The following is a 17,777-nucleotide window of genomic DNA, read 5'->3' as shown; positions in this document are numbered from 1 at the left end:
GGTGGGAAACTGACCAGTAGGTGGCGCTGCTGTAACAAAATTCATTCAAATTAACAGCACATGTATCCCTTAATTTCTCAAACTAAATAATGAATGTAAATTACAAAAGTGTTTAGAATAGCCCCCTCATTTTACATTCACTTATTTTAAAGGTTTACTTATCCTTTAGCAGGGCATAATTTATATATCAACATAACAAGGGTTACTTTACTGAATGGGCAGTCAGGGTGATGGAATTCCATAGCCACTGGGGTGGTGCTGAGTAATATATTGGTGGGAGGGTCAGGAAGAATTTACTCCCCTGTGATGAGCATGATCTGGTCCCTGCCCTGCTGTGGGATTGTTGGCCCAACTCTGGCTCAGGCTCTTCTGGAAGGTGGGACTTGATGGGTTTTGAGTTGCTCATCTTCTGGGGACCTACAATGGCCAATTCACTCATTTCTTCCCTGCTCGTGAGAAGGTAACCATATCGGGGGCATGTAGTGGGACTGGGACTCTGCATACATGGGTCAGCACATCATTACTCTCCTGGGACTCAAGCCCTAAACTCACCATAAAACCCTTTCAGTTCCCCAGCATTCACTGGCAGCATGACAGGCCTAGAAGAGACTTCTGCGCAGTAAGAAACGCTAGCGCAAGCTGGCAAGTAGCTCTTTAGCGCACAGGGAGTTACAACCAGTATCATTTTAATTCTCTGCGTCCGTGTCCCTTTAAGAGCAGAAGGGGGCGGAGCAGAAGGGGGGTCCCAGTTAGAGGGAGATTTTTGGGAGAGGAGTGGATGTGCAGAGGCAGAGAGAGTGATCGAGGCAGGAGGGATCCAGCGCTCAGACATTTGGGTGAGTAACATAAAGACTTGTCTCATCTGCCATTTAGGGGCCCTGCAATAGTCTGGACACCCCATGTACCCAAATAAGTGAGATGGGGTGGTAATCTATTCCCAGCCCCGTCTACAGAGGATGGAGATTTGGAGAGGAGAGTGCGCTAATTATAACCAGATGTGCGCCGCCTGCATCACCAATGCGAAAAGCTCTGCTGCTAGGGGCGCTGCACACTGAGCTTACACTGGAGCCCCCACCCCTCTCTCTCATTCATAGCAACACCCCAACTTTCATAAGACCCCCCCGAATTGGAGAATCCATTGGATGTTTTATAAATAATAATAATACTAATAATTCTCTTAAAAACTGCACTGTGCAGTTCCCATTCCCCAGTATACTTTTATGTGAAGGAAGGCTGTACTTGATAGGCTCATCCTTATTGAACCTGTTGGGGCATGCTGGGAGTTGTAGTCCCTCAACCAGAAGATTGTCTTCAACTAATGTTGGGCTGGCCCATCTGGATACCAGGAAAATTCCTTGTGGGCCCAGGTGCCAGCGGACCCTCCTGCTTCTAATAGTTTAACCTATTTAATGATCATTCCCTGTTTCTTTATGGGAGAAAAATGCTTAATAATGGAAGAAAATAGTAAGTAGAATAATAGTTTGGAAAGTGGGCCCATGGTCTAAGGTTTTTCTGGTGGGCCCCTGTCTGACACTGTCCCCAACGCTAAGATATCCGCAACCCCCACCTTGGCTTTAGTGTTTATTGCACTTAAATGGCTAAGAATTAATATAAGGTTTGGTTTTTCTGTATTTAGGGAATCTTTCGCACTAAAGGGGCCACAGAGTTGGCTGGGCCGCTTGGAGGGATAGACTGAGCCCGTGTGATTGGTTCCTGGGTTTTAGTGGTAAATATGGGAGAGGAATTCCCTGCCCCCTCCCAGAGTATCTGCCAGAAGCTTTATGGATTCCAGATTTCTCCACTGGGCTGTCAGCATCCCACCCTGGGCAAGCAGCAACAGACATGGGACGAGGGGGAAGTGACCCTAATTGATCTCTAGCCAACACTTATTGTCGCTGCTCTTTTTGGGGGACACAGGGGCCACTGCTTCTCTCTCTGTTGGTACAAGTAGGCAGATTTCTTGCGGACGTGGGCAGTACCTTTTGGTTGGTTCCAATACATTCACATAAAAGTGATAAGTAATGGGTTGAATTTAAAAGAAATGAGACACTAAAATTTATTGTGGAGGGTGGCAACTTGCTAGCCCCCCCTCAGGGAAATTGCTTTATACCCCAGCCCATCAAACATGGTGCAAGGGATCCCCACAATCCATTGGAGTTTCTCTTTCCTTTAAGATTTTTTTTGCTTTTATTGACCTTGATGACATTAAAGTGGGTGGGACCTTTATAAATGTGTGTGGCTTGCTAAAATTTGGTGTAAATTTGGGAGCCCTAGGCTAGGGCCCTGGGAAAGTTCTCATCCACGGTGAAATTACATTTGTAGAAATCTGTTTTGCTTTGCCAGTAGGGATGTAGCGAACCGCCGATAATGTGTTCGCGAACGCCGTTCGCGAACACCGGCAAAAAATGCGAACAGTTCGCGAACAGTTCGCGAACTTCGAACATCCGAAAATCGTTCGATTCGAACGATCGAACGATTTTAATCGTTCGATCGAACGATTTTCGTTCGAATCGAACGAAAATCGTTCGATTTTAGCGACCGAATGGTCGAATGGTCGAACGATTTTGACGCGAACGCCTATTGGCGAACGTCGCGCGACGTTCGCGAACTTGCGGCGGACGCGAACAGCCGATGTTCGCGCGAACAAGTTCGCCGCAGAACAGTCCGCGACATCCCTATTTGCCAGAACGGAATGGAATAAAAGAGCTTTGATATCTGTCATTCTGTAATGTCAGAGACTGATATATATGTGTATGTCCTGTTGTAAAGTGTAAGGCTATTAGCCGTCCAACACAGGCCATGGGACTCCTATTTTACAATTGGTGCTTATTGATGCCATTTTACACAGTCACTTGACTCACGTGAAACGTGTGTATTATAATAAATAATGTACCCTATTGAAAAATATCAGGATTTTAGAAGTCACATTGGAGTTCCATCACCTATATACAAGCACTTTTACAGTAGGGGGTACATTATACTTATAATACATGAGTGATACTCAGAGTTCCCTGCAGCCTTGTGCCTTTATATGGTCACAGAACCCTCAGTGACTTCTAATATCCTTATCATTTACAGTAGGGGGTGCATTATGGGGTTACAGGGACAATAAGGGGCTCAGGGATGGGGTTAGTGGAATAAAGAGTTACAGGGACAATAAGGGGCTCAGGGGAGGGGTTAGTGGAATAAGGAGTTACAGGGACAATAAGGGGCTCAGGGGAGGGGTTAGTGGAATAAGGAGTTACAGGGACAATAAGGAGCTCAGCGGTGGGTTTAGTGGAATAAGGAGTTACAGGGACAGTAAGAGGCTCAGGGGCGGAGTTAGTGGAATAAGGAGTTACAGGGACAATAAGGGGCTCAGGGGCGGGGTTAGGGGAATAATGAGTTACAGGGACAATAAGGGGCTCAGGGGTGGGGTTAGCGGAATAAGGAGTTACAGGGACAATAAGGGGCTCAGGGGAGGGGTTAGTGGAATAAGGAGTTACAGGGACAATAAGGGGCTCAGGGGAGGGGTTAGTGGAATAAGGAGTTACAGGGACAATAAGGGGCTCAGGGGCGGGGTTAGTGGAATAAGGAGTTACAGGGACAATAAGGGGCTCAGGGGTGGGGTTAGTGGAATAAGGGGTTACAGGGACAATAAGGGGCTCAGGGGTGGGGTTAGTGGAATAAGGAGTTACAGGGACAATAAGGGGCTCAGGGGTGGGGTTAATGGAATAAGGAGTTACAGGGACAATAAGGGGCTCAGGGGCGGGGTTAGTGGAATAAGGAGTTACAGGGACAATAAGGGGCTCAGGGGTGGGGTTAGGGGAATAATGAGTTACAGGGACAATAAGGGGCTCAGGGGTGGGGTTAGCGGAATAAGGAGTTACAGGGACAATAAGGGGCTCAGGGGAGGGGTTAGTGGAATAAGGAGTTACAGGGACAATAAGGGGCTCAGGGGAGGGGTTAGTGGAATAAGGAGTTACAGGGACAATAAGGGGCTCAGGGGAGGGGTTAGTGGAATAAGGAGTTACAGGGACAATAAGGGGCTCAGGGGCGGGGTTAGTGGAATAAGGAGTTACAGGGACAATAAGGGGCTCAGGGGTGGGGTTAGTGGAATAAGGGGTTACAGGGACAATAAGGGGCTCAGGGGTGGGGTTAGTGGAATAAGGAGTTACAGGGACAATAAGGGGCTCAGGGGTGGGGTTAATGGAATAAGGAGTTACAGGGACAATAAGGGGCTCAGGGGCGGGGTTAGTGGAATAAGGAGTTACAGGGACAATAAGGGGCTCAGGGGTGGGGTTACTGGAATAAGAAGTTGCAGGGACAATAAGGGGCTCTGGGTCAGGTTAGTGGAATAAGGAGTTACAGGGACAATAAGGAGCTCAGGGGTGGGGTTAGTGGAATAAGGGGTTACAGGGACAATAAGGGGCTCAGGGGTGGGGTTAGTGGAATAAGGAGTTACAGGGACAATAAGGGGCTCAGGGGTGGGGTTAGTGGAATAAGGAGTTACAGGGACAATAAGGGGCTCAGGGGAGGGGTTAGTGGAATAAGGAGTTACGGGGACAATAAGGGGCTCAGGGGTGGGGTTAATGGAATAAGGAGTTACGGGGACAATAAGGGGCTCAGGGGTGGGGTTAGTGAAATAAGGGGTTACAGGGACAATAAGGGGCTCAGGGGTGGGGTTAGTGGAATAAGGAGTTACAGGGACAATAAGGGGCTCAGGGGTGGGGTTAATGGAATAAGGAGTTACAGGGACAATAAGGGGCTCAGGGGCGGGGTTAGTGGAATAAGGAGTTACAGGGACAATAAGGGGCTCAGGGGTGGGGTTACTGGAATAAGAAGTTGCAGGGACAATAAGGGGCTCTGGGTCAGGTTAGTGGAATAAGGAGTTACAGGGACAATAAGGAGCTCAGGGGTGGGGTTAGTGGAATAAGGGGTTACAGGGACAATAAGGGGCTCAGGGGTGGGGTTAGTGGAATAAGGAGTTACAGGGACAATAAGGGGCTCAGGGGTGGGGTTAGTGGAATAAGGAGTTACAGGGACAATAAGGGGCTCAGGGGAGGGGTTAGTGGAATAAGGAGTTACGGGGACAATAAGGGGCTCAGGGGTGGGGTTAATGGAATAAGGAGTTACGGGGACAATAAGGGGCTCAGGGGTGGGGTTAGTGAAATAAGGGGTTACAGGGACAATAAGGGGATTAGGGGTGGTGTTAGTGGAATAAGGAGTTACAGGGACAAGAAGGGGCTCAGGGGGCAGGGTTAGTGGAATAAGGAGTTACAGGGACAATAAGGGGCTCAGGGGTGGGGTTAGTGGAATAAGGAGTTACAGGGACAATAAGGGGCTCAGGGGCGGGGTAAGTGGAATAAGGAGTTATAGGGACAATAAGGAGCTCAGGGGTGGGGTTAGTGGAATAAGGAGTTACAGGGACAACAAGGAGCTCAGGGGTGGGGTTAGTGGAATAAGGAGTTACAGGGACAATAAGGGGCTCAGGGGTGGGGTTAGTGGAATAAGGAGTTACAGGGACAATAAGGGGCTCAGGGGTGGGGTTATTGGAATAAGGAGTTACAGGGACAATAAGGAGCTCAGGGGTGGGGTTAGTGGAATAAGGAGTTACAGGGACAATAAGGGGCTCAGGGGTGGGGTTATTGGAATAAGGAGTTACAGGGACAATAAGGGGCTCAGGGGTGGGGTTAGTGGAATAAGGAGTGGACTGTGAGGACAGGTAGGTGACACTTGTTATTGGAGGTACATGTGGGGCACAGATGATGGATCACAGTTGCAGCCAGAACACTATAACCCTCCACCCTGTTTAATGAGACTGAGTAATGAAGAATATAGGGAGAGACAAGGGGAGGGTGATGGAAAAAAATGGGCTGAGAAAAAGGAAAGGAGACGGGGTGGGGGGTGAGGAAAACAAGGTGGGGAGATCACAAAAGAACGAGGGAAGTTTGGAAAGAAAACATAATTTGTTGAAGGAAGAAGAAATCAGATACTGGTGGAGAGATTGGGAGACGGATGAGGAGAGGAGGGAAGGGAAGGAGAGAACAGGAGAGGGAGAGACATGAGGGGAGGGGAGGCAGAGGGGCATAAGAAACAATGAGGAATGGAGAATATGGGGAATTAATAAGATTAAGTTAGATTGTCAGCTCTTTAGCATGACTGCCATTAATACTGCCCCCTAGCTGCAATGATTTATTTATTCACTGATACTGGATGGCCACCCTGCAGCCATGGGGTCTGTTTCAGCTCCCCTATAATTACTTTTTTTCTACATTTGAGTCAGAACCATCAGTGCACAAGGGATAGACCCATGGTGCATAATGCAGTGGAAATGTAGTATAATTGTATATTTTAATTGTATTGGGCACAAGTTTAGTTCCCCTTTAAACCTTGTAAACAGCCAAGCCCCATTTTGCCATATAATGTATGTCCAGTACAAGTTGTAGAAGTCGCATAGAGCAAGTTGCACCTTTAAGGGCTATTCCACACGGGGAGATAGCCACGCGTTTGCGGTCGCCATGTAAAAACGCCTGTGCTAACCACACGAGGCGATGCGCTTTTCAACAGTCGCCTGAAAATGCCTCGCCAGGCTTTTTCAGGCGACTGTTGAAAAGCGCATCGCCTCGTGTGGTTAGCACAGGCGTTTTTACATAGGCGCCCATACAAAACTGTCGCCTGCGCCGGTCGCGGCGACTGGCGCGGCGCTTTGTCGCCGCGACCGCAAACGCGTGGCTATCTCCCCGTGTGGACTAGCCCTTAATCTCAAGGTGAATTCATACACATGGGACAAGCAGCCTGGTGGGAGGAAGGAAAACCCAAAGCTTCTCAATCCCCCACTGGGATGAAGCAAACTCCCAGGGAAGGGCTGGCCCTACAGGGGCCCCTATAGTATAAACACAGAGCAGGAATGTGCCTGGGAGCAATTAGCCTAATGCAGTGCTGCCCTGTGGCAAGCGCCCGACACCAAATATTTATTTTCTCTTCATTATCCTTCCCCCAAATTAACATTTCCTGTGGTTCAGAAGTGTCAGGACCCCCCATAAAAGCACTGCCCTACCCCAGGTAAGTGCCCTTGACTTCACTGGATTTGGGGGGCTCAGGGCTGAAAAATATTTATATACATATTACCGACCATGCCTCTACCAGTCACCGCAATGGAATCCGAGTGGGCGCCCAATCAAGCGTTTTTGAATCGGAATTCAACCTGTGTGTTTGGACTGGACTTGCACCTTGTGACATTTGAGATCAGGTCTCCCACGTACAGCAGGGACAGTGCCGAGGGGTCTGACTATCTTCCCCAAATTCAGACTTTCCCCCATGTGTGTTTTTCTTGATGGGAACAAGTGAGTCACAAACTGAGACGGCTGAGAAAGTGTGAAAGGAGAGAGAAATAAAGGAGGTGGAGTGACAGCAACAGAGAGGGAAGATGTGAGAGGAGAAGACACATACAGAAGGGATGGAGTATCACTGGCCAAGTGATTAGATACTGGCACTAAGGCCGACTGTCAGCCTTAGGGTGGAAATTGGCCTGATAATGACACTAATAAGGAGGACGATCCAGCTGTAAATACTGTACATGTGCCAATATACTCTGACAACAACACTCTTACTAAAGGCACCATCTCTCCCTACTATACCTGCTATCCCACAGCCACACTCCCTTCCCAGAGACTATTATCCACTGTTACTATAGGCACCATCTCTCCCTACTATACCTGCTATCCCACAGCCACACTCCCTTCCCAGAGACTATTATCCACTGTTACTATAGGCACCATCTCTCCCTACTATACCTGCTATCCCACAGTCACACTCCCTTCCCAGAGACTATTATCCCACTGTTACTATAGGCACCATCTCTCCCTACTATACCTGCTATCCCACAGTCACACTCCCTTCCCAGAGACTATTATCCACTGTTACTATAGGCACCATCTCTCCCTACTATACCTGCTATCCCACAGTCACACTCCCTTCCCAGAGACTATTATCCACTGTTACTATAGGCACCATCTCTCCTTACTATACCTGCTATCCCACAGCCTGTTTCATATAAGTGCACTAGCAGTGCAAGGATGAGCATGACCTCAGTTTGTTTGTGTTCAGGATGGCACAGTGGGGATTTGGGCAGTGACGCTGATGCTCTGCAGGACACTTCCCCTTGTTTACACCATGTTACACATGTGATACCAGTGTCTGAGCAATAGGGGGCAGTGCAGAGCAAGGGTGGAAAGTCGTGATACTGTGGACAAACCTTGTTGTCACAAGTGCATTAGGATGAAAAAAAGAACACATTTGACCTTTGCAAAACAGTAAAGAGGCAAAATAATATTGGGGAACGGGAGGTGATGGAAATGTGGGAGTTGTAGTTCTTTACGACCAGAGGTTGCTGATTGCTGGGGGTCAGTGTGAGTTTGAAACAACAGAAGTTCATCATTATGTGGCTGCTGGAAGTAGCACTTGGGTTTGGGGGAAATGATTTGCACATATGTCAGACACTAGGAATGCAATTAACAGAGGAAAGATTAGAGGCAACAGCAGTGTTGGGTTACTGGGGACATTCAGTGCCGCAGAGTTGTAATTCCACTGGAGTCATTACCAGGGTAACATGGGGTGCATCTGGGCCCTCTCAACCCTCCAGGGAATAAGCAGAGACACAGCTTGTAGTGGACGTGCCATAATAATAGTTTCACTAAATACCCACAGTCCATATAGACTTGCTGCCCCTATCCTAAATTAGCTTTTAGTTCCCTGTGTCTTTCTGCATGAAACTGTAAGTGTTGGGGGTTTTAGTTGAACAAGAGCCCAAGGGTCACATCCCTGTTCTCTTGGTTTGTGGAGCTGCTCTCCTCCTTGGGTACCAGACAGTCTCCAGCTGTTTGTCTGTAGGGAGAGGCTCGGGTTTCAGCAGGCTCTGGGGTCTGGCCTGACACCACTAACACAGGGAGATGGAGGCAGGGTGGGTGGAATGGGGCAAATGTTGCAGAACTACAAAGCCCATAAGCTTGGCTTATCTGCATCTCTCTGCTGCATCTCCCTGCTGCTCCTCTGCTGCTGCTCTAACTGTACCCAGAAGCACTGTCTCCGCTCGGGTGCAGCAGACGCAGTGGATTCATTGTCTGGCCCTAGTCTCAGTGTACATCAAGTAGTCAGTATCAATGGCATCAGTATTATGTGTTTGTGTATCATTGTCATGTGTGTGTTAGTGTCATTTTCCTGTGCAGAGTCATCTGGGGGGTTTGCATTCTCTTTGCATTCCAAGTCCTTGTTCATAAAAACACAGAGATCCCAAATAAGGAGAGAGGCAGCAGCACAGCACATTGTTCCGCACACTCCTTGCGTCTGATCACCCACAGCACCCTTCTCTTGTTATGTCACTGGTTAACTCAGTAAGTACTTGGCGTGTGCCTCTAGCAGAGCCGCAAGTTTGTATGAGGTTCTGAATGGGGTGAGGGCGCAGAGCAGGAAGTGTATTGGTGCTGAGTGGGGTGCAGAGCAGGTGTGTACAGGTGCAGAGCAGGGTGTGTATAGGTGCTGTGTGGGGTGCAGAGCAGGGTGTGTATAGGTGCTGAGTGTGAAGAGCGTGCAGAGCAGGATGTGTATAGGTGCTGAGTTGGGAGAGGGTGCAGAGCAGGGAGTGTATAGGTTCTGAGTGGGGTGCAGAGCAGAGTGTGTATAGGTTCTGAGTGGGGTGAGGGTGCAGAGCAGGGTTTGTATAGGTGCTGAGTGGGGTGCATAGCAGAGTGTGTATAGGTTCTGAGTGCGGTGAGGGTGCAGAGCAGGGCGTGTATAGGTTCTGAGTGGGGTGAGGGTGCTGAGTGGGGTGAGGGTGCAGAGCAGGGCATGTATAGGTTCTGAGTGGGGTGAGGGTGCAGAGCAGGGCGTGTATAAGTTCTGAGTGTGATGAGGGTGCAGGGCAGGGTGTGTATAGGTTCTGAGTGCAATGAGAGTGCAGAGCAGGGTGTGTATAAGTGCTGAGTGGGGTGAGGGTGCAGAGCAGGGTGTGTAGAAGTGCTGAGTGGAGTAAGGGTGCAGAGCAGGTTGTGTATAGGTGCTGAGTGGTATGAGGGTGGAGAGCAGGGTGTGTATAGGTGCTGAGTTGGATAAGGGTGCAGAGCAGGGTGTGTTTAGCTGCTGAGTTGGATAAGGGTGCAGAGCAGGGTGTGTTTAGGTGCTGAGTGGGGTGAGGGGGCAGAGCAGGGTGTGTATAGGTTCTGAGTGGTGTGAGGAGGCAGAGAAGGTTGTGTATAGGTGCTGAGTGGGATGAGGGTGCAGAGCAGGGTGTGTAAAGGTGCTGAGTGGGATGAGGGTGCAGAGCAGGGTGTGTAAAGGTGCTGAGTTGGATAAGGGTGCAGAGCAGGGTGTGTTTAGGTGCTGAGTGGGGTGAGGGGGCAGAGCAGGGTGTGTATAGGTTCTGAGTGGTGTGAGGAGGCAGAGAAGGTTGTGTATAGGTGCTGAGTGGGATGAGGTTGCAGAGCAGGGTGTGTATAAGTGCTGAGTGGGGTGAGGGTATAGAGCAGGGAATGTATAGTGTCCCGTATAGTGTCCTCCTGTATAGTGTCCCCTATAGTATCCTGTATAGTGTCCCGTATAGTGTCCCGTATAGTGTCCTCTTGTATGATGTCCCGTATAGTGTCCTGTATAGTGTCCTCCTGTATAGTGTCCCGTATAATGTCCTGTATATTGTCCTCCTGTATAATATCCTGTATATTGTCCCGTATAGGGACAGGTTTTTATAACTGACCATCTGCATGGAAGTATTGATCTTATTGGCAGAAAACCCTTATTGTTTCTGTCTCACTCTGTAAACCTCTAAGGTTCCCAGGGCTGCTTATAACTCTATGTCACTGTTAGAATCAAGACATTTATAATTGGGGTGACAGGACTCTGACTTTGATTTCATTGCCAGGATTCCTTATCTCCAGTGTAAGAGCTTGAAAGCCTGCACTGGCACAAATAATATTTTGTATATAACATCTCAGGCCTCCGATTGCTCCAAACAAAAGGCACATACGTATGGTGTATTCTCTGTCGACAAAGTACCCAAACCCTGATGTGTGGAAATACCTGAACCTGGGAGTGCAGCCTGCCAATAGCTTTAATGGAAACCACAGGCTGTTCTTCGAGGGGTTGTGTTTACCTTTGAATTAACTCTTAGTATGATGCAGAGAGGGATATTCTGAGACAATTTGCATTTGGTTTTCATTTTTTATTATTTGTGGTTTTTGAGTTATTAAGCTTTTTATTCAAAGTCTCTCCAGTTTGCAATTTCAGCCATCTGGTTGCTAGGGTCCAAATTCCCCTAGCAACCATGCATCGATTGAATAAGAGACTGGAATATGAATAGGAGAGGCCTGAATAGAACGATGAGTAATAAAGAGTAGCAATAACAATACATTTGTAGCCTTACAGAGCGTTTGTTTTTTAGATGGGTCAGTGACTCCATTTGATAGCTGGAAAGAGTCAGAAGGCAAATTATTCAAAAACTGAAAAAAAAATTAAGTCCATTTTAAAAAGTTGCTTAGAATAAGCCATTCTATAACATACTAAAAATTAATGTAAAGGTGAACCACCCCTTTGAGCAGCAGTGATGTTTCATGCCTCCCAATATTTTGGAAATAGAAAGAGGGACAAAAAGATTTGCCGTGTGAAAAAATTTGTGGCCACACCCCCTAATTGCCATGTTCATTTTACAAAATTTGGCGGTTTATGAAAGTCTGAACACATTTCTGTGTTATGTGTTATTACAGTTTTGCTAATGAAGGTGAATTTCTCTTCAAGATGCAAGTCACAGTTTCCCCAAGAGACCTGTATAATCTTAAATAGTTACAATTGTATCTTTGCTTATATTAATTTGTTACAAATGTGCACCTGCCACATTTACGGGCTCTCTGCCAAAAGCCAATTACGTTTTAGAAACTTGTCTTTTTCTGGCGTGCAGGAGACCAAAGAGAAAGTCTGGACATTTCAGTAACAATCCGGGACTGTGGGCTAAGCTGTCAAAATTGAGACGAAAAACGGGACAGTTGGGTATGATGCTGGGGTTCACCCAATTCCTAGAGCTGTCTGACTGCTCCAATGTCCTGTATCTACTGTTTAAGGAAGTCTGTTTCCACACAGAGTATGGCAGAGCATTGCTGTATGGCAGAGCATTGCTGTATGGCAGAGCATTGCTGTATGGCAGAGCATTGCTGTATGGCAGAGCATTGCTGTATGGCAGAGCATTGCTGTATGGCAGAGCCTCGCTGTATGGCCGAGCCTCGATGTATGGCAGAGCATTTCTGTACGGCAGAGCCTCGCTGTATGGCCCGAGCCTCGCTGTATGGCCCGAGCCTCGCTGTATGGCAGAGCCTCAATGTATGGCACAGCATTGCAGTATGGCAGAGCCTCGCTGTATGGCAGAGCATAGATGTACGGCAGAACCTTGCTGTATGGTAGAGCCTAGATGTATGGCAGAGCATTGCTGTACGGCAGAGCCTCACTGTACGGCAGAGCCTCGCTGTACGGCAGAGCCTCGCTGTACGGCAGATCCTCGCTGTATGGCAGAGCCTCGCTGTACGGCAGAGCCTCGCTGTACGGCAGAGCCTCGCTGTACGGCAGAGCCTAGATGTATGGCAGAGCCTAGATGTATGGCAGAGCATTGCTGTATGGCAGAGCATTGCTGTATGGCAGAGCCTCGCTGTATGGCAGAGCCTAGATGTACGGCAGAGCATTGCTGTATGGCAGAGCCTCCAGGCCCGGATTTGTGGAAAGGCCACCTAGGCCCGGGCCTAGGGCGGCAGGATTTTAGGGGGGCGGCATGCTGCCCAACCACACCCACATTTGTTCAAAAACACTGGGGATGCGCTGGGGAGACAATAATTTTTTTTATTTCCCGTGCGCCAATCCCCATTGCTCCTGTCACCCTGGAGGCGACAGGGGTGACGAACGGGAGTGGGCCTAGGGGCGCCCACCATGTAAATCCGGCCCTGAGAGCCTCGCTGTATGGCAGAGCATTGCTGTATGGCAGAGCATTGCTGTATGGCAGAGCATTGCTGTATGGCAGAGCATTGCTGTATGGCAGAGCCTCGCTGTATGGCCGAGCCTCGATGTATGGCAGAGCATTTCTGCACGGCAAAGCCTCGCTGTACGGCTGCACTGGGGTCCTGGGTTTGATTCAAGCCAGGAAACTACCTCCATGGAGTTCCCCCTGTGCTTGGAGGGGGCACACTACAAAAACTTACAGGCAGGTTTGTTGGCCCCTAATTACATTAGTGATTATGGATCTATTATGGGATTTAAATTTTAAGATCCACTAGGGCTGGGAGTGATATATAATCTCTCGGGTGTGCACTATAAATATAGTAGAGAGGCTGACCCCAACCCAGTCTCCCTTCCTGACCCCCTCCTGTTCATGTGTATGTTCCCCATTCCCAGGGCTCCCACTGTTCGCACAACCCCTGCCCTCTCACTCTCCCTCTGTCACAGCTGCATGGGGCATTACACTAATAAATGCTCCTTTGTGCTGCCTGGATATTTTCATGCCTTGCTTTGAGCTGCACATGTCTCTAATAATAACTGCAGCCGCATTGGGGGTTGCCTTGTTTCACCCACAAACTGGAGGGAAACTTTGTGCTGCATCCCTCCACTATGTATAACCATATTGCTGCTCTATATATATATAATTTACATATAACTGCATATCAGCCGTGGCCCCTGTGTGTAGGTACTGGTAACCAATCCCCTGCAGTGCTGGGTTTCTGGGGCCTGAAGAATCCCGCCCATGCCTGGAATGTGTCTGAGGATAGAGGGCTCTGGCTGCTCCCTGCTGTTGAAACAACCAATTTAATGTAGTTCCCCCTGAACTCCCCATTCCCTGCTCTAATCTGCAGCCAGTGGGAGGAGGGTCTGCTTTGTGTCACTCTTTAGGCTCGGACCCTGCATTTTTTAAGCAATCTACACCCAAAAACCTTTGCCTCATGAAAAAAATTTAAATTTTAATATACATTCCTTTGCAAATTTCCACTGTTTTTTTTTAGATATTTGCAAATAATAAACCATCTCTTTGTCCCTTTGTGTTCTCTGGTTATGACTCTTGAAACAATGTATCGAAAGACCGTTCTCCTCCAGGTTGTCTTAACAGCAGGCTTCTGCTACATTGCTTCAGGAGTCAGAACCAGCAGGGCAGAGACAGAAGTGCTCACAGTAACATTTACATTTACACACAACTTTAAATTCAATGAAAACTGTTACAGGGGAGAACTATCAGGAAAATTTTAATTTAATATAAGCTTCAGCTTCATTTCTAAACATAATTGGTTAAAAATTGTGAACTGTGGGCTTCCCTTTACGCTCTCTGTTGATGGAGTTGGAGTCAGGCTTTCATTGGCAGTTAGGTCTAACTTTCCCTTTGCCCAAACAATGTATTAGTTCTAATATAATATCCGACTCTGACAGAAGTACTGTCTCTCTACATGCAGGATTTGTGCTGGAGTCGGTTGAATGAGCTCACTAATACACCAATATTACTAATAGGTAGGGTTGCCACCTTTTCGGGAAAAAAATACCGGCCTTCCTATATATTTATAATTTTTCCCTATTGATAACATTGGGATCAACCATAATTTTTACCGGCCAGGTGGCAACCCTACTAATACACCTCCTAGGAAAGTGAGCCCCGACTCCTGCGAGTCCAGAGAAGGAAGATGATTTCTAAGAGGGGGGACACGTAAAAGTAACTTGATTGTTTCCAAAATGGGACAGAACTTTTAATTGATCATATTAAGAAAGCCTCTTGTTTGTGGAAGCTTATGTTAAATTACCATTTTCATGACAGTTCCCCTTTATTACACATCTTGCTTATAATTATTTTATTATGAAGATATTTTGGGTGGAGTTGCCCTTGTTTCTTCTGGTACCTCATATAACCTCTCCCTATATTTACCCCCTTTGCTCAATATAACCCCTTCCTTCCTCCATATACTCCTATTCCGACTCCTCCTATTGCTCCTATATCTACTATAGAGTTGCAGGGGTCGGAACAAAACCCACGCAGTGAGGGGTTGGGTGTGAGGGATGTCCCCTGCATGGTGGTCCCTACATACTCTGTCCTCTCAGAGTTCCCTCTACTCTCAGACGTCATCAGAAAGGGTTGAATGGGGTTTGTAAGTTTATTTTCAGGGTTGGCCTGGGTGGGCCCCAGAGAGAAGAGGCAAGTTAGGAAATTCCCGACCAGTGAGCTGTGGGTGCTGCTGTGTTTGTTGCCAGTCGGTTATGATTGCAGCCATTTCTTGCTGTCAGTTGTTCCCCTGTTTGTCAGTTTAGGAGAGACGCAGCAGTTATTTAAGGATGATCTGCTCCCCTCTGGCCCCATTAGTTCCCACGGGGGTGGCTCTGGGTGAGGCTTGGCAGGCAGGAACCAGGCACTGAGCAGAACTGGGTACAAATGTTTATTTATGGAGAGAACATGGTCCTTATATGGGGAAGGGAGAAGGAAAATCACTGAACATATGCATTAATGTTCTATTAAAAATCTGGGATGGCTCCAGTGGGGGGCCCAGCCTGAAGGACAGTCTGGGTAGAGATTTGGGATGAGTGCTTATTTGTGCCCAGGGTACCCCTGGAACTATAGCAGGATGACACCCCAATGTTTCTATATATCTGTAACCTTGTTATGAGCTAAGGGGCCCAGTCTGGAGGCCAGTTAGGGGGAGATTTGGGGTGAGTGTTTATTTGTACCCTGGGTACCCCTGGAACTATAGCAGGGTGACACCCCAATGTTTCTATATATCTGTAACCTTGTTATGAGCTAAGGGGGCCCAGTCTGAAGGTCAGTTAGGGGGAGATTTGGGGTGAGTGCTTATTTGTACCCTGGGTACCCCTGGAACTATAGCAGGGTGACTGTTACCCCAATGTTTCTATATATCTGTAACCTTGTTATGAGCTAAGGGGGCCCAGTCTGAAGGCCAGTTAGGGGGAGATTTGGGGTGAGTGTTTATTTGTACCCTGGGTACCCCTGGAACTATAGCAGGGTGACTGTTACCCCAATGTTTCTATATATCTGTAACCTTGTTATGAGCTAAGGGGGCCCAGCCTGAAGGTCAGTTAGTGTATATTTGTGCCTTGGGTATGCCTGGAACTATATGCTGTTCATTCGGCTGCCAACATGCTGGGACTAATTGTGGAGATCCAATTGGCCTAGGGGACTGGGGAAAGACATTGTGAGAGGGCGTCGCTAACATACCAATGTAGTTTTAACAAATTGGATTTTCTAACCTAATCTAATCAATCTATGGACAGATATCAGTAGAGCAGGCTGGCTGGGGGGCCCCTCACATGGCCAGAAATCTCAAAGCAAACACGGCACCATATACCACCATAGACTTGGGCATATATTAGCAGGGGAATTTCAAGCAAGGCAAAAGGGCAGTTTGTGCCACTGGCAGAGATGTAGATACATGATAAACATGTACATGTGAGTGTTAGCTCACTGGGAGAATGTCAGGTTTGCGCTGGATACTCTATATGTGTTTGTTGTCGCCCGTGTGTATTTGGATGTGTGGGCAGAGCATGGAGATTGGGTATCAGTGTGATTTATCAGTAGGAATGGCCTGGTTAACCCTTGGTGTGCCAAGGTGGATAAACATCAGCCATTCAAGTGTTAATGATTTAACCTCTAGCCCAGAGGAATTAAATGGCAAAAGTCCCTTTAAATCCCATAGTGACTGTCATGTGAAGCGTTGGCTCGCTGGTACAATCTCACATGATTTCCACAATTTTATCTATCATTACTCATGCTCATTAAAGGGCAACTATCCCTCCTACATATTTAATGCAAATAATATACATATATACAATATGCCATCCTTTCCCCTTGTTTCTACAGAGTTGTTTCTTATAACAACGTCCAGTTTCCAGCGTCAGCCTGTCATTGTGAACTGATAGACTGAGCGTGGCCGGCTCAAGGGGTGTGGTCGGTGTCGTGAGAGGTGTGGCCAGTCAGCAATTAGCAGAATTAATTCGATTGAATGTGTATATGTGCAATCAACTGGGGTTGCTCATTGTTTATAACAGCTAGTTGTTGGGTATTACTTGAGATGGTACTGGATTGTGGACCCCCCCAAAGAAGCAGCAGAAAATGCCAGATTAATCTCCTGAGGACATTCTTGAATCTTGCTGGAAGGCTAGTCCATTTGACTACTGGAAACTACAACTCCCAGCCTTCACAACCCCCTAGATTCCCAATAGGGGTGCATTCAAAGTTTTTCCAAACCTAAACTATGAACATACACGACTCTGTTGCATCCCATACACATTTAAAGATAGATTTTAAAGGGGAAATGTACTTCTATAACATACTAAAAAAAAGGTGAACTGATCCTTTAAACATTTTTCAGATCTCTTGTTCTGACTCTTGAAACAATTTAGCATGCTTTCAATCATTACGTTGGGTGTCCCACAGCTTTGTTAGTTGTCACATAACTGAACTTCCCTTTAAGCATGAATTTCCTTAAAGAAGCATGTTCAGTGCTGCTGGAAGGCACCCAAAGTATACAGAGGTCGGTATCAGCGAGCAGCAGAGCTCAGTGAGAGATAGCAAGCAGGATTCCTGTCCTACAGCAAAGCTCTGTTGTTATTCTCAAAGTGTATATACTTAGTCGGACCTACACCATAGCCGCACAAGATATAGGCAAAGCACAGATACTGGCCTGGAGATCCAGTCACCCCTAGTGAATGTGATAGGGACCTTAGAATGTAAGCTCCCTGGGGAAGGGACTGATGCATAATTCTATGGAGTCAGCACTATGGTTGAATTG

The 17,777-nt window shown here is 47.5% G+C and overlaps 1 protein-coding gene across 5 annotated transcripts in view; it reads left to right on the top strand.

Moving 5' to 3' along the window:
• The first annotated feature begins 321 nt into the window (after positions 1–321).
• The window catches only part of kank2.S (KN motif and ankyrin repeat domains 2 S homeolog), a 41,223-nt gene continuing 23,767 nt past the window's right edge, over positions 322–17,777 (top strand). For 2 of the 5 annotated variants that reach the window (XM_041588884.1, XM_041588883.1), the window contains exon 1: positions 322–460. In XM_041588884.1, the coding sequence (XP_041444818.1) occupies positions 387–460 (74 nt within the window). In that variant the 5' untranslated portion in view covers positions 322–386. Of the gene's footprint in view, positions 461–673; positions 837–17,777 lie in introns of those variants that run through there. The other 3 variants (XM_041588882.1, XM_018239600.2, XM_018239599.2) reach the window with 3 other exon arrangements.

This window comes from Xenopus laevis, chromosome 3S (genome assembly GCF_017654675.1).
Source record: "Xenopus laevis strain J_2021 chromosome 3S, Xenopus_laevis_v10.1, whole genome shotgun sequence".
NCBI classification, from domain to species: domain Eukaryota; kingdom Metazoa; phylum Chordata; class Amphibia; order Anura; family Pipidae; genus Xenopus; species Xenopus laevis.
Note: the sequence above shows the minus strand (reverse complement) of the source record. Positions and strands in the feature narration are given on the sequence as shown.